The sequence below is a fragment of the Rhinolophus ferrumequinum genome, chromosome 8 (genome assembly GCF_004115265.2).
Source record: "Rhinolophus ferrumequinum isolate MPI-CBG mRhiFer1 chromosome 8, mRhiFer1_v1.p, whole genome shotgun sequence".
NCBI lineage: Eukaryota > Metazoa > Chordata > Mammalia > Chiroptera > Rhinolophidae > Rhinolophus > Rhinolophus ferrumequinum.
This window is the reverse complement of record NC_046291.1, coordinates 60920427-60943100: the sequence shown is the minus strand read 5'-3', so window position 1 is coordinate 60943100 and position 22674 is coordinate 60920427. Positions and strand designations below refer to the sequence as shown.

Here is a 22674-nt window from a genome sequence, read left to right as displayed (position 1 = left end):
CTTATCTCAGAAGTACTAAATAAAGTCTATGGAGATAAAACCCTATATTTACAAAAAGCTTTTCAAGTGAATCTGATGGGCAGCCAGAATAGAGAACTGCTGCTTTACATGGTGAAGAATTCTAAATCTATAGATCAAATCTACATCTTAACTCCTGTCTAGTGTTCCAAACATTGCATCTTGTTAGACATCTCTGCTCATTTATTTTATAAATGTCTCAAACTTGGTATGTCCCAAATTAAACTTAATATTTTCTTTTTAAAAACCTCTTTGTCTTTCCTAGCACGATGACCTGATAATCATTTTCAACTCCTTTATTGCAACCTTAGATCCAATTACTCACCAAGTTATGCAGATTGTTTCTCCTAAGGAGTTCAACGTTTATCCCTTCTTTCCATTCCCCGTGGTCTTGACCTCAGTATGAGTTCACATTCATTTTTCAGCTGGACTACTGTAATCAGTTCTTAATTGGCATTTCTTTTTCTTCTCATTACCCATCCCCAAAGCAACCTACTCATCACTTAGTTGCCATAGTATTCTTTCTGAAACGGAAAGCAGAAACAGGCGTTTGACTACTTAAACTCATTCTAAGGTTCCTCATTACTTTTAAGATAATTTTCAAAGTGAGATCAGTGAGAACATACAATATTTGTCTTTCTCTGCCTGACTTATTTCACTTAGCATAATGCCCTCAAGATCTATCCATGCTGTCGCAAATGACAGGATGACCTTTATACTCATGGCTGAGTAATATTGTATAAACTTATAATTTTATCCATATATCCATTGACAGACTTTGATATTTCCATATTTTGGATATTGTAAATAATGTGGCCATTAACATGGGAGTGCAGATATCTCTTTGAGGTAGTAATTTTATTTTCTTTGTATATTACCTAGAGGTGGGATTACTGGATCATATGGTAGTTCTATAACATTTGAGGAATGAGGAAGTGCCACTTAAACTTAGCTATCTTAAGTTAAAGTTAGTCTAAATTCTGCTAGAGAGAGACAGGCTCTCTCAAGCCTTTATCAATGCTGTTCTCTCTACCTATAATGAATTTGGCCCCTCATGTCTTGTTGTTTTTTCATGGCCAACTCTTCCTTGTGCTTCAAGGTGTATTTAGATTCAGCATCACCTCCTTTTGAACACATCCCCTTGTCACTTCAGAAAGAATTAGGTATTTTCCTTATGTTATCCTGGATTCCAGTATTTACCTTAATTAAAGCACTGTACATATTGTATTGTAGTCATTGATTTTCCTGTCTTGGTTATGAACTGTTTAAGGGCAAAGGCAGTATCTTTTATTTCTTTAAAGCCAGCACTAATACAGTGCCTGGCACATGATAACTACTTAACAGATTTTTTTTGTTGAATAACAAAATTGGGAATGAGCATGAAATGTCCATGGAAAAAATATGGCTTCGGTCACTTAGGTAATCATTAGGAATTAATATTAGCTGACTTGGACCAGAGTCTGAAATGTTTTAAAGTTAAATTAAGGAACTTCAGATTTTATGCTTAACTAATATAATACTTCTGTAAGGTAGGGTATTGGTTGAGAGTATCGACCTACCTTCAAAGTCAGTCTCTTCCTCTTAGTAGCTGAGGGTTCCTGGGAAAGTCTCTTGGCCTCTTTAAGTCTCAGAATACTCATTTGTTTTGAAGATTTTTAATAAGTGACTGTGTGTAAAGTTCTAGCACTGTGCCTGGCACATTGTAAACCTTACAATGAATGTTAGTTTTTATTACTGCAATTATATGCAATACTGAGAAAAATCAGGCAGCTAAGGGGTTAACAGTTTCAGAATGTAGAGTTGGAATTATTCAATGATTGACCATTCAGATGGCAATCAGAAAACCAAAATTTTACTTCTAGTTCTAGCTCTGCCATTGGCCCACTATAAATTTTGAATGCATCTTCATTTCCTCATATAAAAAATTACAGTAAAAGCAGTAATATTAATGCTTTCCTCACCAGAATGTTGTAATATTTTGAGATGTGTTAAAAAATGAAACCCCCAAAACCTGTCAAGTTAAAAAGAGTGGGGATTTATATCCTTTGAAGTCATTGATACCATCATGCTTTTGTGCCAATTGCCTGGAATGCTCTTCTTCTTACTCACTTTGATAATCCTATTTGTGCTGTAAGATTCAATTTAAGCATCAGTTAGTGGGATTAGGTAGTCATTTATATATCCCTCAGAATACTAAGCCTACTTATGGTATAACATTTGAAAAAATATGTACTTGTATATCATTTCCCCTTAAAATATGAACTCCTAGAAGACAGTGTATATTTTAATTCAGTATCCCCATGACCTCGTACAGATTCTGGCACATATTAAATGATTAGGCAATATTGATTCAATAAATAGATTTTGTTATATAAATTTAAGAATACTGAAGTGTGCTTTAGGTCAGCATAAAAATGTTTCTGAAGCTCATTCAGAGGTTGGACAGGAGATTAAAAACATGTGTTAACAATTTTAGTAACCTATAGTAGTAGCAGAATGAATATTAGTAGTAGAATAATAGTAATAATAATATATTACCCTGATTGATGTGTTCTGAAAATGCAGTATAATTAAAAGTGAAGTAAAATAAGGAGACTTGAGGTAAAATTATAAGATAGAATACACACAGCTACTTTTCCTTTCTCCCAAAATCTTATTAAAAGGACGAAGGGTATTTTTAACCATTTCTCTGTACCAAAACTAAGTGAAAGTGGGAAGAATGGGAGAGGAAAAAAAGTAACAAAATTTTTTTTGTGAGCAAAAAATTTCAGAAAGAAAATATCAAGTGACTTGGCTAACTGAGAAAACAGAATTATAAACTGGCAGTGACAAAAGCTGAGAATCAGCCCAATTAATACTGAAACATCATGAAAAGACACCAGGTACCTCTGAAAAGAGGGAATCAAGCTCCTAAAGTAAACGGGATTGCATTAAAATTCAGTCACGTTTCCAGATCCTCTTCCTCCTTTACTTCAGCCAACCAGGCAAATACCCCACCTCTACTCTAGCAGTAGACTGGAGTTTTATTCTATGGAGAGGGTTAAACAGAATCTTTATGGACTGGGTAACCCAGGTACAGCTAAGGTCAGAAAGCACTATATTAAAAGCAGCTGCATTCAGTAACAATGCTATGAGCTCAACTCTTTTCCTCCATTTTGCTCCTAGAAAGCTGGTAGCCAGGCCTTCATCTCCCAGACACGATGTTGGAGGACCCACCTGGACTCTAACAAGCTCAAGAGGAATGTCCCAGACATATTGACATTAGGGTTCCCCAAAGAAACAGCTAAACCAAATCACTTTACAGTATCCTCAAAGTTGACAAGCCATATTCAGCGTTTTCAATTAGTATTTTAGTTTCGTATTTTTAAATACGAGAACAGAACCAAAGATCATGAGACCTCTAAGGAAAATTCTTCAAGTGAGCATTAGGCAAGGAAAAAAGGTCCTTACAGAAGCCAAATAGTAAATTATTGAAGGCATATATAAAACTTATTCACGTGAAAGGTCGGCCCTTGACACATTGTATCCTTCTTTTTTGAAAATCAACTAGTATTTCTTTTCAAATAAACTAACAATTAGGATGAGATTTAGAAAACGTAATATCCTATACATCCACAATAATTGAAAACGGGGTCTTGAAGAGATATTTGCACACCTATGTTCATTGCAGCCTTATGCACAATAGCCAAGAGGTGGGAGCAATTTAAATGTCCCCTGGCAGATGAATGGACAAACAAAATGTGGTATAGTAGTTGAAAATCAGATGACTTCTCACCTCTGAACCATACGTGTGAGATCCTGCTTAAAGTATTTCTCCTATGCAGAGAAACAATTTCTTTAAAATGTATTAAATTGTAAAATAATTCATAATCTTTGCTTATATTGTGCAAAATATGGGAGTCACACAAGAATCTTTATTATGTAGATATACACTCACTTTCTAGCTTCATTTGTTACTTTCGATGGGTACCTGGTGCCCTAATAATCGTGAAACAATTGAAATTTCCTGATTAAGCCTAATTTTTCCCCTATGCCTTTGTGTGTGTGCTGATCTCACTGCCTCATTTTCCATCCTCCTCACCGTTTCAAAAACTTTATCTAGTCTTCAAAACTTAGCCTGGCTCAACTTCTCTGATGTTTTGGTGAGACAAATAACATGGGTTTTGGAGTTAAACAGATCAAAGTTCAAATCCTGCTTCTATAATCTTGGGTAAGTTACTTAAGTACTTTGAGCCTCAGCTTCCCATTTGTAAGGTGAGGATAATAGCCTGTAAAGTTTAGTGAGATGATGTTTGAAAAGCACCTAATATTGTCCATGACTTTTATTATTCATAATTGTCGAGCTGCTATAACAAAAAAATACCATAAGCTGGGTGATTTAAACAACAGAAATTTATTTCTCACAGTTTTGGAGGCTGACAAGTCCAAGATTAAGGATCCTGCCGATTCAGTGTCTGGTGAGGGCCCACTTCCTGGTTCATAGCGGCCATCTTCTGACTGTGTCCTCTGTTATTGTTATTGTGAATGTTATTTATGGGGTATGTAAAAATTCGGAGAAAAATGGCTAAAATTTTGAGAAAATGAGGCAGTGAGTGACACGGTAGAAAGAACATGAATTTTAAAGTCATATAAAATTTGATTCAAATCCTAATCCTGCCTCGTATTAGTTGAACAACTCATAATCTTGGACAAGTCATTTAGCCTTTCCTAACTGGGCTTCAGATTCCTCATCTTTAAATGATGATAAATATATACAGAGGGTGCCAAAAAAAGTATACACATTTTAAAAAAGGTAAACGGTATTAAATTTGTAATACTTAATATATACCGATAACAAAAGATGAATACAAGTCATGTTTGATTTTTGCAATTACCAGAGGTGCTCAAAGTGGCTACCATCAGTGTCCAGACACTTTTTTTAAAAAATTTTTTATTGGGGAATGTTGGGGAATAGTGTGTTTTTCCAGGGCCCATCAGCTCCAAGTCAAGTCATTGTCCTTCAGTCTAGCTGTGGAGGGCGCAGCTCAGGTCCAAGTCTATTCGCCGTTTTCAATCTTAGTTACAGGTGGAACCGGCAACCTTGTTGTTAAGAGCTCGTGCTCTAACCACCTGAGCCATCCGGCCACCCCTCCTGCAGCTCAGTGGCAGCTCGTTGTCTTCAATCTAGTTGTGGAGGGCGCAGCTCACTGGCCCATGTGGGAATCGAACTGGCAACCCTATTGTTAAGAGCTCGCGCTCTAACCAACTGAGCCATCTGGCTGCCCCGAGACACTTCTGATTATGGCAAACTACTGCTTGAGCAACGTTGACCAAAGTGTCTACTTGTGTACATTTTTTTGACACCACCGGTATACCTTCTAGAACTGTTGTGAGGATTTCATAAGATAAAGTATATTTATGTAACTAATATAGAACTCTGAGGTGCTGTTCTAAGCATGTTAGCAACATGTAATTCATCTAATCTTCATAATAACTATATAAATAGCATGACACCCATTTTGCATATGTGGGAATTGAGGCACAAAGAACTTGCTCAAAGTCACATGGCCAAGTAAGTAGTGAATGTCAGAACTGGATATGAACCCCGGTGGTCTAGTTTCAGAGATTTTCTTATCCATCACTCTGCTTCCTCTTATGGACCTTAACTTAGTTTTAGTGCCTATTGATAGTATGAATTTAATAAATGAGAACTGTTTATAGCTATAATACTAGCTTTAAATTAGGCGTGGCTGTTTCTATTACGTAGATTAATCACATATATTTCTAATAACTGGAGTTTGATTCTTCTAAGTAGTAGAAGAAATACATCTCAATTATACATAAATTTAATTTAAATAGTAGATAGTTTTTGGTCTTGTGAAAGGAATAAATAATGAAGAAATTTAAAAAGTTGTCAGCCAAGAATGTTAATATACTTGTATGTTTTCACTCATCCTTTTCCTTTTTCCGCATTTGCCATTTCAAATGTAATTCCATTTTAACCCTTCTTTAGGGTATTTTTATTTTCTTTCTCTATATCCCTTGAAGTTTGAGATAATTAGAAAATATAAGAGCACAGGTTTTTTTCTTATTTTCTTGGTTTTGTTCTTTTTTAGTTATTAAGTAGAAAATAACTAAAGTTATGCCTTTTGTTATGCCCATTCCTTCTTCCACACTTTTGGCATTTATATAATTAAGAAAATAACTTTGCTTAAAGTTGCTATTAAATGTAATAGAAGTCCACATTTTAGTAAACTACATGACTAAGATTTCTACTATTTTATTTATGATATGATAAAACATATCACTAATAAACAATCACTGAGGTTAAAGAAAAAAATCACTGAGCTAGTTAGACTGCTTACTTTACTTTTTATATTAATTATTTAAACACTATATTTTTCATAACTTAAGCATATATCTGAAATATCCCTCTTCACTGCTGTTTTCTTATCATTGAAGTTCGTCTTCTAATGTTTAATTTATCTTACTCCTTAGCACCATTTTAGTTTTGTAGAAATCTTGAAATTTTCCTTGTTTATTTAATCACAAATATTATTTCACTATTCCCATTGTGTCTTGATTTGTTGGTTTTATTATGTTGGGAAACTTCTTTCCATCTTTAGTTTGCAAATTATTGAATATTCAAGTCCAATTCACCTATAACTCATTAAAGTGCAGATATAATGGACTTTTTTCAGTTTAAATAATTTATATAATTGACTATTGTGTATGTAGTCCAACTCAGAACTGTCCTAATTTATGATGAGAAGACTAAATACTAAGGTAGTACTCTAATTTTGTAGATTCTTACAAAGTCGTAAAGAACAGGTTTTATTCATGATGGAAAAGTTACAAATTGGTAATTTAATTTAAAAATGTACATGTATACCTTTATTTTCTTCTTATAATTAATACCTATGTGTCTTACATGTCTAGAATATATTAGTAAAAAAATCAGGATTTAAGTAGCAGGAATGGAGAAAGATATTGTTATATGGGAGGATTATAAATGTTATTATCTTAAGCTAAAGTATGGATAAGTACTTGAATGCAAACAAAAAATGACCCTTACATTGAAGTAGAAAACAGCATAGTATAAAAAAGTTAAAGTATTGTCTAACTAGGAAGGATCTTAGAGATCATGGAGTTGATTTTTAAAGTCATTTTATTTTCATTTTCTTTATATTTGTTTGTTCTTTAGTTTCTTGGCTCAGGATTCCTTCTTTCATCTCAGACATCCTTTATGGGGGATCATTTTACTTCTTCCTGAAGTGTATACTTAGAAATTTCTTTAGAAAGAATGTGGTGGTAATAAATTCTCAGTTTCTGTTTGTCTGAAATGTCTCTCAAGAATGTTAGCTGAGTTATACATAATAGCCTAGACATGGAAACAATCGAAATGCCCATTGGTAGACGATTGGATTAAGAAACTGTAGTACATTTATACATGGAGTATTACGCAGCCATAAAGAAGAAAGAAATCTTACCATTTGAAACATGGATGGACCTAGAGAACATTATGTTAAGTGAAATAAGTCAGACAGAGAAAGACAAATACCATATGATCTCACTTATATCTTATATCAGAAAAGAATGAATGAATGAACTAATCAGAAACAGTCTAAGAGACATAGAGAAAAAACTAAGAGTTGCTAGATGGGGGTGGGGTGGGGATAAGGGGGAAAGTGAGGGGATTAGAAAGCACAGTCAGTAACCACAAGATTGCCATGGGGTTACGAAAGTCAACTTGGGAAATATAATCAATAATGTTGTAAAGATTCTGTAGGGTATCTGATGGACATTTGTCTCGTTAGGGAGACCACCTCAGGGATGATGTAGATGCCTGATCACTGAACTGTACATCTGAAGCTGAGTCTGAACAATATAATGAATGTCAACTACAATTTTATATAAATATAAATATAAATATAAATATAAATATAAATATAAATATAAATATAAATATAAATATTTTTTATATTATAAATTATATTTTAATTTATATATAATAATTTATTATATATTATATATATTATTATATATATTTTATATATTTTTTTTTAAAAAAATATATATATTTTTTTATATATATTATATATATTTTATATATATTATTATATATTTTATATATATTTTATATATAAAAATTATATATATATTATATATATAATATAATTATAATATATTATATATATAATATATATAATTATAATATATTTATAATATATTATAATATATATAATATATATAATTATAATATTATATATAATTATATATAATATATATAATTATAATATATTATATATATAATATATATAATATATAATTAATATTAATATAATATAATATAATATAATATAAATATAAATATAAATATAATATTTTTTATATTATAAATTATATTTTACTTTATATATAATAATTTATTATCTATATATATCTTTTATATATATTTTATATATTTTTTTTAAAAAATATATATATTTTTATATATATTATATATATTAATATATATTATATATTATATATATATATAAATTTAATTTATATATAAATTATATTATAAATATAAATATAAATTAGGAATAGAGACAGTGGAAATGTAATGGCTGTGTGCGATGTCAGAGGGATAGTGGATGGGAGGAGGGGGGTTGACACTGTGAGGGATGTAAATGATAAATGTCTAACTATATTGTTTTGTGCACCTGAACCTAATAAAAAAAAAAAGAAAAAAAAAAACAGAAAAAAAAAAGAATGTTAGCTGACACTATAGAAAACAGTATGGAGGTTCGCAAAAAAATTAAGAATAGAATTACTATATGACCCAGGAATCCCTCTTCCGTGTATCTATCCAAAAAATCTGAAAACATTTATCCATAAAGATATATGTACCCCTATGTTCATTGCAGCATTATTCATGGTGGCAAAGATATGGAAATAATAAAAGTGTCCTTTAATGGATAATTGGATAAAGAAGGTGTGGTACATCTATACAATGGAATATTACTTGGCCATAAGAAAAGATGAAATACTACCATTTGTGACAACATGGATGGATGTTGAGATTATCATGCTAAGCAAAATTAGCCAGATAGAAAAAGTCGAGAATCATATGGTTTAAGTCATATGTGGTATATAAAACTGAAGGCAGCAAACGAACAAGACAAACAATCAAACAAACAAAAGCTCATAGACTCAGACAATAGTTTAGTGGTTACCAGAGGGTAAGTGGGGAGAGGGAATGGTTGAAGAGGGTAAAGGGAGTTAAATATATGGTGATGGACTGAGAACTGATTCTGGGTGGTGAACACACAATGCAGTAGATAGATGATGTATTATAGAATTGTACACTTGAAATCTATATAGTTTTAGTAACTAATGCCACCCCAATAAATTTAATTAAAAAAATGTTGGCTGAGTTGGGTATTTAGTTCTAGATTAACAATTATTTTTCCTTGGTATTCTGAAGATATAATTTGATAGTTTACTGGCTTCTATTTTTATTAGTTTGTCACTCTTTTGTAGGAGACTTTTTTCCCCCTTGCTGCTTTAATATTGTGTCATTCTGCAATTTCACATGATATGTGTAGGTATGAATTGTCTTTTAATTATCCTGTTTGCGATTCTTTGTGATTTCTGAATCCAAGGATTCATGTCGTCTATCATTTTCATCAATTAGTTTCAATCGATGCTCTCCTTCGTTTTCTTTATTATTATTTTTTAGAACTCCAGTTAGGTGTGTGTTGGACTTTATCATATTATCCTCCATTTAAAAACTATTGCATATCTTTCACGTTCTTGTTATTCTGTTCTATATTCTATGTAATTTTTTCAGATCTTATTCCCAGTTTTCTAGTTCTTATAACATCTGTTTAGTCTACTCTTTTACCCATCAATGAAACTTTTAATTTTAAGAATTATATATAACATTATTATTTTTCTAATTTCTAGAAGTTCTACTTTCACATTAGTTTTTTCAGTCCTTCTTCCTTTAGAAGAAGTTTTCTTTCCAGGCATTTGGACTGTGAGAACCAAATTAGTAGTCTGGTGGTTTAGTTTCAAGTCAGTCCTGCTTTAAGTCCCACTAATGTCTTTCACTGATTCAAATAACTAGGCTCTTGTCTTGATTCTTAAGACAAACTACCACTTTGCTCTCTTATCTTCCTGGCAAAGATATATTGATCTTTAAAAAATCAGCTCAAGTGTCTCTTTTAATGGAGTCTTTCTTGAACAAAAATAATGACCTTTATGGTTAAGTGTCACCTGTATGAATTTCTTTCAAGTACCATTGTGTGTTATAGTTAACATGAAGTCTATAAGCTCTTTGAAGGTAGGAAACACACTTATTTTTGTGGCTCAAATAGTACAAATGATAATACAAATAACATTTATTGAGGACTTAACGCAAGCTTGGACATTCAAGAACTTTACATGTATTAATAAGCCACTTAATTCACAGAGAAATTACGTAAGATACCTGAAGTCATGCAGCTATGAATTAACCGAAAGAAAATTTGAATCCAGGTGGTATGTGGCCCCACATTACCCTCTTAGCATTTATCCACTGCTGCCTTTTGTTGACCTCCTAAATGGGAGCAGCAGCAACAGAGGGATAGGTCAGAGCAGGAAGAACTTGTACTTGAACACGAAATGAGCTCAAGGGGATGTGGCATATGCTTAAGGAAGAACACAGTGGGACAAATGAAGAAAGACTTAAGACAGATGGAGTCTCATAGAGTATTTATGAGCCGGCAACATGAAGAAACTAAAGTCAGAGTGAGGCAGCAGTAAGGAAATGTAGCAACAGTTAACATCTTTTTCTGAGTACAAGTTTGGTCATAGGTATAACTGAGACTCTAGAAGGATTCTTAAGAACAAGACAAGAATCAAGTCCAGAATCGAAAACAAACAAATCTGGAGGATTGAGCGGGTAAACAAGGCAGAAACTCAATTATGCAAGTATCACTACCTTTAAAATACTTTTGGCTAATTACAAGTGTTCTTAACTTCTCAAACGCTTGTTATCCTTAACCATCAGATGTTGGACTCACTAGAAGACATCATATTCTTTAGGTCTCAGTGACAGTACTTATTACTGTATGTTGCGATGAATTTAATCCTGAGGCATAATTAGTTTAGCATTGAAAGACTTTCACCCCTGAACCTTTCAAACCTGAACTTGACTCTAGTATTTCATGTGAACCAGTGGACTTCCTTAACCTAATTGTGTAGTCCTCTAACTGGTCTCTAAAGTTAGCATGGGTAGAGTTTTACAAGTAAATGAGATAAGTCTTGAAGTTTTTATGTGATGATTTAGTTTTTGCCTTCTTAGAACTGTTCCTATGATAAAGGGTTTTACTCTCCAATTCTTATTCTTTGTTCTATTTTTTTAAATATGTGTAAAGATGAAATAACACATTTACTTTGCATAAGTAAATGAAACCCAATTCCCACCTCCCCAATTAGATACTATAGAAAGGAATTCACTTACTTTTATTAAAAATATATAGGGAAGAGGAAGAGTGGTTTACTGGGCAACTGTATAATTTGTTTCATATGATTTAATTAATACAGTATATAAGATAGATAAATTTAACTTGTATTACCATGAGAGGGTATAATCCATATTTTAGAGTTGATACCAGATTTTAAATACCTAATTTCAAAATAATATGCTAGTAAAAATACAAGGGTTCATTTATTTTATGAAAATACAACATACAGGTGAAATTCAAAGTTATGCTTGACTTATGCTTAGATTCCAGTTCAGCTAGTATTTATTGAACTCTTATAATATGGTAATCTCTGAGCTGAGGCTTTCACATCTATTGTCTTACTTAATACAGCATAATACAGTTAAAGGTCAAAGAGTTGATCTTTTACATTTTTATCATACTTTAGCTTACATGGTAATGAAAAAAAAAGGAATGCTTCCAGAATAAATATGGATACATATGTTGAATATTAACATTGAATCTAAATGTTAATGTTCAGTTTTCTTTATTTCATAATTTAAAATGCAAGATAGCGAGGATATGAGTAAGGAAACAAGAAGTTAAAATCCTGCATCTATTTAGAAATGAAAAAAGGTAACTCCTATAGACTAAATAATGGATGAATATGTTGAATATAAACATTGAAGCCATTGTGTTAATGTTCAATTTCTTAATTTCATAATTTAAAATAAAAGGTAATAAGATGAATAAGAAAACCAATAAGTTAAAATTCTGTATGTGTTGTTTGTTTAAACAGTAGCAACACACTATTAAAGCAGAGTATGTATATAATGTGGTGAGATATTACAAGTTTGGAAAATATTTGGTTTAACATTAGTGAAGTGAATAAAATCAACCTTAGCTTTCTGTGAAATATTTTAACATTAATGAGAATTGACAAGTTTGGAGCCTTTGTAAATAATAAACACTTAAAACTACTCTCGGTTCATGTTTATAAAATACATATGTCTATCTATATGTTACTACTACTCTTTAAATCAGTACCGGAAACTATTTCATACTAATGAAGATATTAGTTCTATAGGCTGAGAGCCCCTATAAACTGAATTAAAAGGCAATTTCTTCATGGAGCCTCAGGGGTAGAAAAATGTAGAGATGTTCCTTGAGTATATGAGGAACATTCTTTGCAACTGTTAAATACTTATATTTTATTAGTTACTCTTTTACATTCCCTTTCATACATCTAAAAGTTTATCCCCTCTTTTTCATTTCTTTCAGAAACTAAGTATTCTTGATTTAATCATGTTATTGTGAGTTCTTTGACCCAGTCTCTTTCCCACTTTTTTTTCCCCCTACCTTTCATTAATAGTATTTTTTGATAGATATTTGTTAGTCAAAGTCATGTAAGTAGGTTGCCATTTTGCTGTATTTACAAAATTTGATGTTATGGATTTATAGCCATTAAAAAGTGACATATATATATATATATATATATATATATATATATATATATATATATGTAGGTCAGGGTCATAGCAGGAAACACATGGTCACTCAAAGGGTGATAAAAAGAGTTTAATGATTGGACTATTTTTAAAGATGTGGGCAGGATAAAGGGAAATCAACTAATGTTAGTGAAATCCCACGAACTTGCAACAGCTAGAAACTGTCACTACTTGGCCTAAAGATGCAAGGTGTGGGAGCAGTTAATGCCAAATGGGAAGATCTGTAGCTGTAGTAGAGTCACATGATAAGAGCTTTGGCCTTTGATAGAGGAACACACCATTGTCAACCTATGGCCTAAGAGGGCCCATTTCTATCTTCTCTTTCTCTCCAATCCTCTGTCATTATCTCTTACCAATTGAACTCTGTTGGAAGCGAGAAGGGAAATAACCTGGTGACGCAGTCCATAAAGACATAGAGCATGGAGGAGAAGAGATGAAAGTGGATCTGTTATGATCTGTTATGACTAGGAGACGATACAGTACAGCTTATGATCCTAACACCTAATAAAAAGGCAGAAAAAGCGGTTGCTTTCTACAAAAATTGATATGACAGATAATTCTGGGGAAGAATATTCTGAATTGAAAATGAATTGCTTTCTGCCCTATTAATCCATTCTCAAATGAGATGAGAATTATCAAAAGGAGATGAAAAAGTGAATTTTCCTGCTTGTAGGATTACTGTTAGATTTTGGCTTGTAAAACGAGAAAAGTTTTATGCTGGAGAGTATGGTAAATCAGAAGAATGCATTTGTACATATTCAGAGTGCTTAGTGATATTTACAAACAACTCTAGAAGAAATTGTGTTTATCTGAATAGTTTAACACTTAAATGTACTGGCCCGTGTTAGTTGCTCTTTCATGAGAGTGTACTGGTTTAAGGTCACTTCAAATGTGAGAGCTGAGTTAGAAAGTTCTTTTTTCTTCTATTTCTAATAATTCTTCCATTAAAATAACAAGAACAACAAAATTCTTCCCTTTAGTAACATTTTTTGGAAGTCGATATATTCCCAATTTACATTTATATACAATACAAGATGTCTTCATGTTTAGAAGTAATCAAATTTTAGAAAATTATAGAATGCATTTGAGTTATGCCAGTCACATGGAGTTTGCCTTTTAAACACCTGAATACAATTCAATTTATTCATAACCAGGGTTTAAGTAGAGAGGATCATAGATAATACTGTTTTTCCTTTCTTTCTTGGGAATGCATGGGAGATACGTACATCAGTGGAATTAGGAAGAGCAAGCCATCACTCTCCTGATATAAGGAAAAACAAAGTCAAAATAGTTCAGCAAAAGATTATGTGATTTATGCAACTACAGTAATATATCCCTAAACTTAACATGACAGAAACTTCACAAATTGAAAAATATCAATTTGAAAAGTAAAATATTATTATTTGTTCATTTGGTTAGAGGTTTACATAAATGGATTTCTGTGTGAATTAGTTACCATTACTCTGTCCTAGAGCAATAGTCTATATTAGTGATTTTCAAATTGCAAGCCACATCTTATTTCTTGAGTCCTAAAATAAATTAAGGGATAGTGACTAGTATTTTTAAATGAAATAGAATACCCTGGAATAGAAAATATCACAGTACATTGTTTATAATAGTGGGTAAATATTGGTTTGTGAAACTTTTGTTGTGATTATATATATATGAATATGTGATTATATTGGGATATATATTTCTCACTATAGGTCATGTCCAAAAAAATTTAAAACATTGTCCTATTAAATTTATGGGAATCAATCATCTTAAACTTTTCCCCAATGGTGTAGCAAAGGTAATTTGTACTGAGAGGCAATGTAACACATTTATGTGTTCTCTCCAGACACAGTGCTAAAGTTTATTCCTAATGAGTAAATACATATGGAAATTAACGTATGTTAATGTACTTGATGTTCAACAAATCTAAAGAGATTAACAATACAAAATGAGATAAAAATTTATTTTACTGGTGTATAGGGATTACGTACGGCACCCAGTGCCGTATGTACCTCTGTATTCTCTTTATCACACCCCATGATTGCCTGCTCTTGGCAATAAGGGGGAAGGCAAATACTCTATTAAAAAGTCTTGAATAATATTGAAGTGATCCTTTAAACTATAAGTAGAAGAATTTCAGTATATCTATTAGTATTAATTGGATCTTGGGAATTTTCAACCTAGAAGATCATGCATTTGATGTTTCTATGGAACATCCAGTGAGTATTTAAAGGAGATAATGTATATGAAACCATAAATAAGTCACCTATGTTGAGTTAAATTCATATTCTAGTTTCTAGATTTTGTCTTTCAAAGAAATACTAAAACCAGGTCACTTCTGCTTGCAATTTTTATAGTAATTAAATAATCAATTATTTCTTAGATTCTCCTTCTGCTTTTGTTGCAAAATTTCATTTTATCTCAATATCTTCAGATAGGATAATCAATAGAATTATCTTTTGTCTGTGAACAGTATCCATGTTTTATATAGAGCAAAACCATTTTGTATAAGTTGAAAATTCATTCAGATCCTTGAAATCAAAATTAAACATTTTATTGTATAAGTGAAAAAGATCTTCATATATTCTATATAAGGCTTTCCATTTCGCAATTGTTTTAAGTGACTGCCATTGTGAACCATAGTGGAATAACATTCCTTCTGATCTTTGAATATGAATGCATGAGTTAGCTTTTGGCATTCTTTCTAACAATACCCCAGAGGGCAGAGGTGCATTCCAATGTGACATACACCGTGTTTCCCAGAAAATAAGACCTAACTGGAAAATAAGCCCTAGCATGATTTTTCAGGATGACGTCCCCAGAACATAAGCCCTAATGTGTCTTTTGGAGCAAAGCTTAATATAAGACCCGGTCTTAATTTCGGGGAAGTACGATATTTGAATATATCTTGCTCAGAGGATACATTTGATTTGTTAATGTATCAAGAACAGATTCTAAATAGGCTGAAACTTGCATTTGTATGGTTCAGGAATATTATATAAATCTTATCTTTAGTTTTTTTCTATGGCCATTATTGATCAATCCAACAAGTTTTTAAAACATTGCAAATAGAAGAGCCACAAGCTCTGGATCTTATCTTCATGTTTTTTCTCATCGATAGTGTAGGTTTCTTAAACTCTGATTTCAAACACTTTGTCCTGACCTGGCTCAGCAAATGTTTACAGAAAAGACAACAGACTGTAGAGTTAAAAACATGTCCTTCTACTCTATACTTTGCTGCGTGTGAAGCATTTCCGAGCTGATCTTTCTAGATTGAAATATGTTGTCTCTAATCCTAAAGTTGAAAGTATTGATTTGTAAAACATGGAGGCCAAATCTTTATCAAGATTATGTTGAGGAATTAAAAAACTTTTCTAATAGCTGTATGCTAGGATAGACTTAGAAATAGATCTTGAAAGATTCACCCATCTTTAGTCTGTTAGTCTACCTTTTCATCTCTCCATTTGTGCTTAGCGTTCACTTTTTAAGGCAATTTTACATAGGTATTCACAATTAGATAAAAATAGGAAGTAATGCGCATTTCATTTCATTCAGTATTTTGTATTTGGTCAATTCCTGCATGGTCAGAATGAATTATACTCACCCCTCCATTATTTTATTGAGTACTGAAACTGTGAACATATTGTTTTGAGCGTGGACAATATGCAGAAGACAGAGCCTCTGCCCAGCCATTATAAATAGATTAAAAAAAAGAAAAAGAGAAAGAAAAACTGAATGAAGTTTTAAAGTACAGGATAGTAATTTACAGTTTAGTTTGAATAAAATGCTGAAGCAAAGTAATTAGAATTGTAGTTTACTTAATAATTGCTACTAGTTGCTTTCAAGGGATTAGATTCCCCCAACCCCATTTTTAATGGCAGTGGAATTATTTTACCCTACCATAGCATTAGTGGTGTTAATACTAATGATTTTCATATTTTCCGTGTATAGTTCAAAATGTCATCTTGTTAACAAAAATTCTTTATCAGAGATAAAAATGCATGTTACTAAATTGGCAAGATGACTTTGTTATCTGTTTTTCATCTCCCTAACAACTGATGCCAACTGGAATGTTTCACTTCTTTTGATTCATGGAAAATCAAATGATATTCCTTCTCTGAATATATGGTCAAATTAATTTTGGTTTCCTCTTTTAAACTAGCACTTGATAATGAAATAGAATAGTCATGTACAAGTAAGTTAAAATGACTGAATTAATCCCCTAAAATATTAAATCATATTAAAGTTTGAAATAAGAAGAATGTATGTATTATCATTTAATCCCCTTTCTTCCCATTCTACAGAGAAATGATGAAGAGGCCGTTGTGGATAGGGGTGGAACTCGTTCTATTCTCAAAACACACTTTGAGAAAGAAGATTTAGAAGGTAAGACTTTTCTCCCCTCCTTGGGATAGCTATTCTTAAAGTGTTTCAAACAGAAATGTGAAATTTGTCACAATGTGGAGAATTGCAAAAGTTGATATCAGAGTAAAGATGGTGGTGGTGGGTGGTGGATATAATTGTTCTGGTGCAGTCTGGAAGGCCAATAGCCAGACCTGTGCACAATGAGAACATTTATCCAACAGTCATTTACTGAACCTCTCCTGTACTCCAGGCACTGTATTGTGTGCCAGTCTTTCAGTAATCCTTGTTTCAATGAATTACAATCAACTGGGGAATGAAAAGAGAAAAATTATGATAGACCAGCACATTAGGTATTACATGAGAGGGGAGAAGAGGACAGGAGGGACATCTAACCCAACCTGTGTTGTCAGAATAGGCTGTCACTGGAAGAGAGTGAAAGACATGGTATTCTAGTTTTACTCAGATATACATGAGAGAAAGGTAGAGGCACCATATATGTGTGTGTTCTCTTCAATAGGAAGAAGATCAGGTAACTCAGCAGGGAGGTAGTATGGTCTAGTTGTAGTTAAGTCTACACGCTCTGAAACCAAACTACACTGGGTTCAAATACTAGTTCTGCCCCTTATTTGCTACGGAAACTTTAGCCAGTTAACTTCTCTGCACCTCAGTTTTTGCAATTGTTAGAATAAGGATAGCAATGGAATATATATCCTAAAGTTTTTATGAGAATTAAGGGAAAAACACTTAGGATAATATCTGGCATAAGATACTGACACAAGAGTTACTTAAGTATTGACAATCATTACACCACAATTTAATGTACACACACCATTAGTTTATCTTTATTTTTTTCAACCAGAAAGTATTACTGGTGTATACAAGGTATATGGTATTGTTCATATTTTGGTCGAATAATGAAACCAGGTAATCTTACGTAAAACTAATCAGAGATAGTTCCTAATAATCCACCATAGCTGAGAAGTAAGGATTTATTCCCCTGAAGAATTGTAAGGTAACCACTTAACTTACAATTAAGTTCATTGTTCTTAGGTTTTATCTTTAGACACACAATAAAGTGACAGGAGAATTAATATAATATTTAGAGACAACTTTCGACAACTATACCTACTCTGTGCCTGACTTTTTGCTTGGTGCACAGATAATACTCAGATCTGGGAAGGTTAGACTTGCTGGGTATGCATAGTGACTGCCTATGCTATCAATATTCATTACACAAATTGAAAGGAGAACAAACTTGGAAAAACCTGACTGATAATGGATAATAAGATAATTACTCCTTGGATTTGAAATGCCATTATATCACATTTTTTTTTCAGCAGCAAATTTACCTTCCTATCTATGTTATGACTTAGTTATGCTTGTATTCTCTAAATGCACACAAGAAAACCTAATAAACCATCAAGTTTGCCTAAAAATAAACTCAATTCTAGGGAAAAGCCATCTTGGGTTTAAAGACTATAATTGATAATCCACACAGAGATAACTGGAAGGTAACAGTTAATAATTTACAAATAATTATAGTAAAACACTGAATGATCTCTTTGGATGGAAAAACGTAATACAAAAAGAACATTTAAGGAGGTCGTTTTAACTATCATATGAATATGTATTATATTCATTTTCTTTTACTGGGCATGGTAAGAGAATACAGGTGACAGTGTACAATGCTTACGAAAATAATTTTCTGATTGGCAAAACACAATTGGATAAGCCAGATTTTATTTTGTTTACTAATGTCTATAGTAGGTATTTTAATCCCAGAAATGAATAATCGTGCCTCACCAGTGATTGAAATTAACATCATAGAATTCAAATGTAATTCTACATTTTAGAATTTTGAAGGAAAACAAGAAAAACCTGATTTATGTAGAATTTCTAAATATGTGCTCCCAGGCCCTACTAAAGCTGGTAAACATCCTCGCATTTGAGGACACCGTGAAGGATTGTGCTGTGATGCACACAAAGAATGAATCTATTAGTGGTTCCCAGATTAATTACTCTGAATCAGAAGAAAATAATGTCAGGGCAATGTGGTGGATGGCATGGTTGGGGAAGAATCAACTGGCAGCATAATAAAAAATGGGCAAGTGGGAGAGCGCTAGTTAGAAAGGTAGTATCACCGGTGGTAACAGCGGTGGTAGTTCCTCCCGTGGTGTAATTAAAGGAAAAGACCAGAGTGCCACATTTTCAGAGCTTCTTTAGTAATGTAGATAAAACACACCAATAGTAGTTATTTATTTTAATGAAATAGAGTGGGAACTTGCTGCTGAAAACAAATATAAAATACATGTGACATCTCAGGTGAAATATATTTAATGGAAAATGATCACCTGACCAATACTATCAGCTTGGCTGTAGTATGTTAGCTAATATGTTCACATTTATTACACATTCTGATGAATGATATGTCAAATGTATAATTTCACCCCTAAACCTATTTATTCTTTTGTTTTACATATACCTTATACCATTTTTCTCTCTTTCTCTTATTACCTAAAATCAAGAGCATACAATTTACCTAGATTCTGTTCACCTCGTATGTTTCTATATCATGCGTTCAGTAAATTCTTTGAACCCACCTCAGGGCTGTCTTTCCTCATTCTTTCCTTTTCATCTCATCGTCTCTGCTCCAATTCTTTCCCTCTCTGTATACGAATACTATGTCTTTCCCTCAAACAACCTTCTTTAACGTTGCTGGAGTGTTCTTCCTAAGCATACTTCTGCTTCTAATGGGAAAATGGTAGTGAGCAGCATTGAATCCCTATAATTAGACCACCTCAGGATTTTTAGTAGAGCAAAAGTTGTTGAGGTTAACTGATTTTTATTTCTGGTCTCCCATGTCCTTGTGGGGTTAGTACTGTCTAAAGTATAAGATTATTAAAGGAGTAATACATTATACTCTGGAAATTCTTTTACTTGCCCTTTACTTCATGTGCAGTAGAGTGGCCAGATAAAATACATGATATTCAGTTAAATTTGAATTTCAGATAAACAATAAATAACTTTTAAGTATAGGCATGTCTTGCAATCTTTTTTTTTTTTTTTTTAATTTGCTAAATCTGGCAGCCTTAGTAGTGGATGTTATGATGAATCACCAATGTCCCCTCTTAAGGACCGAGGCCCGGATGTCCCCAGTTGCCATAGGTGTTGCCTTCTGTTGGTTCACACCTAAAGTCTTTCCCAGAATTACCTTTAGCTGAAGGGAGCTGCCTCTTGCCTATGGGAGTTGCCTCCCCTGGGGCATGTCGAATGAAATTAATGATCAGCGAAGGAGTGGAAGGCCTCGCTTCCTTGCCTCAATTTGGTACAACTCTGAAGGACTGTCTCAGCTTCAGAGACCCCTGTGGAATCAACTGAGGCCTTTATTGTAACTTATCAGCATTCACCTTCTTCCTTTACCCAGAGCTGCAGCCCCTATTCCCTCACAGGTGTTACCACTGACAGCTTTCTCCAACAAACTCCCTGAACACTCCTCAGAGTCTGTTTCCTGAGGAAGCTGACCCACTCATTGACTATTTCTCTGGTCCCTAAACAGTACTAACAGACGTACTTGGTAATTGGCAGGACATTCACATTGATTTCTTAGCCTGTGCTGTTGACAGCTATTGTTGTGGGTGAGGAGGCTCTGAAACTACTTGCCTTGGCCATGAGAGTAAATGAAAATCAGTATTGCATCTGATGGGAAATGGCAGAGATTAGTGCCATTTTTAAAGACCTGAAGTATGGACCAGTTTGGCCACTACAGAAACTTTTCAAATCCTGAACGGTAGTGGACTACTGCCGACTCAGCCAGGGGTAGCATCAATTGCAGCTGATGTATCAGATGTGGAATTTTTGTTAGAGCAGGTTAACATCACCTCAGGTACATGGTATGGAGCAGTTGATCTGACAAATGCATTTTTTAAAATTACTATCAAGAAAGGGTACCAGAAGTAAACATGCCCTTGGGAAGCACAAAAATATACATTTATGGTCTTGCTCAAGGGCTGTGCTAACTGTCGTTCCTTCTGTCTTAATAGAGCCCAAAAAGATTTGGACTTAGTGGATGTTCTGCAGAACATCATATTGGTTCACTATTGATTAAATGGTCAAGAAGAGGCAAGTGTATATAGGAGACCTTGATAAGACGGGTGCATTCCAGAGTCTGTTTTCCAGCAAATCTGATTAAAGGACCACATGAAAAAGTGGGTAACACTATACTGAGCCTGAAACTGCAGAGTGGATGGATGGATAGGGTTAGTTTCCACATGGGCCCAATAAAAATAACCAAGTGCTTCTTAAGTTACCATTATTCACCTTGAGTCTCTCTTCATTGTTCATCCTTTTCCAGCTTTTCTCAAAATGGATGTCAGCCCTTAAAAAAAAAGTTAATGAGTATTTTATATCAGATATGATCATTGTATCTTCTGCAAGCATAAGAGTAAACTAATGATGTCATTAAAAATAGTATGTCCTGTTAATAATTACATGGTAATAAAGAGAAGAAAATTTAACAGCTAAAGCTGTATGCTATTATTTTTGCCATTTTGACTGAATTAATCAGTTTCCAATCCAGGGAATACTGTCAAACAACTGGATTGTATTTTTTTTCTAAAACGTTTTTAAAAAACACTTTTTATTGTGGTAAAAAATAAATAACATAAAATTAAATAAGATGGATGATCATCTTAATCCTTTCTCAGTGTATAGTTCAATAGTGTTAAGTATATTTACATTATTATGTAACCAATTTCCAGAAGATTTTCATCTTGGAAAACTGAAAGTCTATACACATTAAACACAACTATCCATTTCCTCCTCCCCATAGCCTCTAGCAACCACCATTCTCCTTCTGTTTCTATGAATTTGACTACTCTTCATACCTCATATAAGTGGAGTCATGCAGTATTTGTCTTTTTGTGATTGGCTTATTTCACTTAGTATAATGTCCTCAAGGTTCATCCATGTTGTAGCGTGTGTTAGAATTTCCTTCCTTTTTAAGGATGAATAATATTCCATCGTGTGTACATACTACATTCTGTTTATGTATTCAGCTGTTGATGGACATGGCTGCTTCCCTCTTTTGGCTATTGTGAATAGTACTGTTATGAATATGAGTATGCAAATATCTCTTTGAGACTCTGCTTTCAATTCTTTTGAATATATACCTATAAGTGGGATTGCTGGATCACAGGGTAATTCTATTTTTTTGATTTTTAGAAAAACTGTCATAGTGTTTTCCATAGCAGATGCACAATTTTGCATTCCCACCAACAGTGTACAAGGGTTCCAATTTCTCCACATCCTCATCAACATTTGTGATTTTCTTTTTTCTTGGTAGTAGTCATATTAAT

The 22674-nt window shown here is 33.0% G+C and overlaps 1 protein-coding gene across 12 annotated transcripts in view; it reads left to right on the top strand.

Annotated features, from left to right (window-relative positions):
* The window catches only part of SLC4A10 (solute carrier family 4 member 10), a 260771-nt gene that overhangs the window by 75845 nt on the left and 162252 nt on the right, over positions 1 to 22674 (top strand). For all 12 annotated transcript variants that reach the window (XM_033111856.1, XM_033111854.1, XM_033111848.1 and 9 more), the window contains exon 2: positions 17260 to 17341. In XM_033111856.1, the coding sequence (XP_032967747.1) occupies positions 17260 to 17341 (82 nt within the window). The remainder of the gene's footprint in view (positions 1 to 17259; positions 17342 to 22674) is intronic.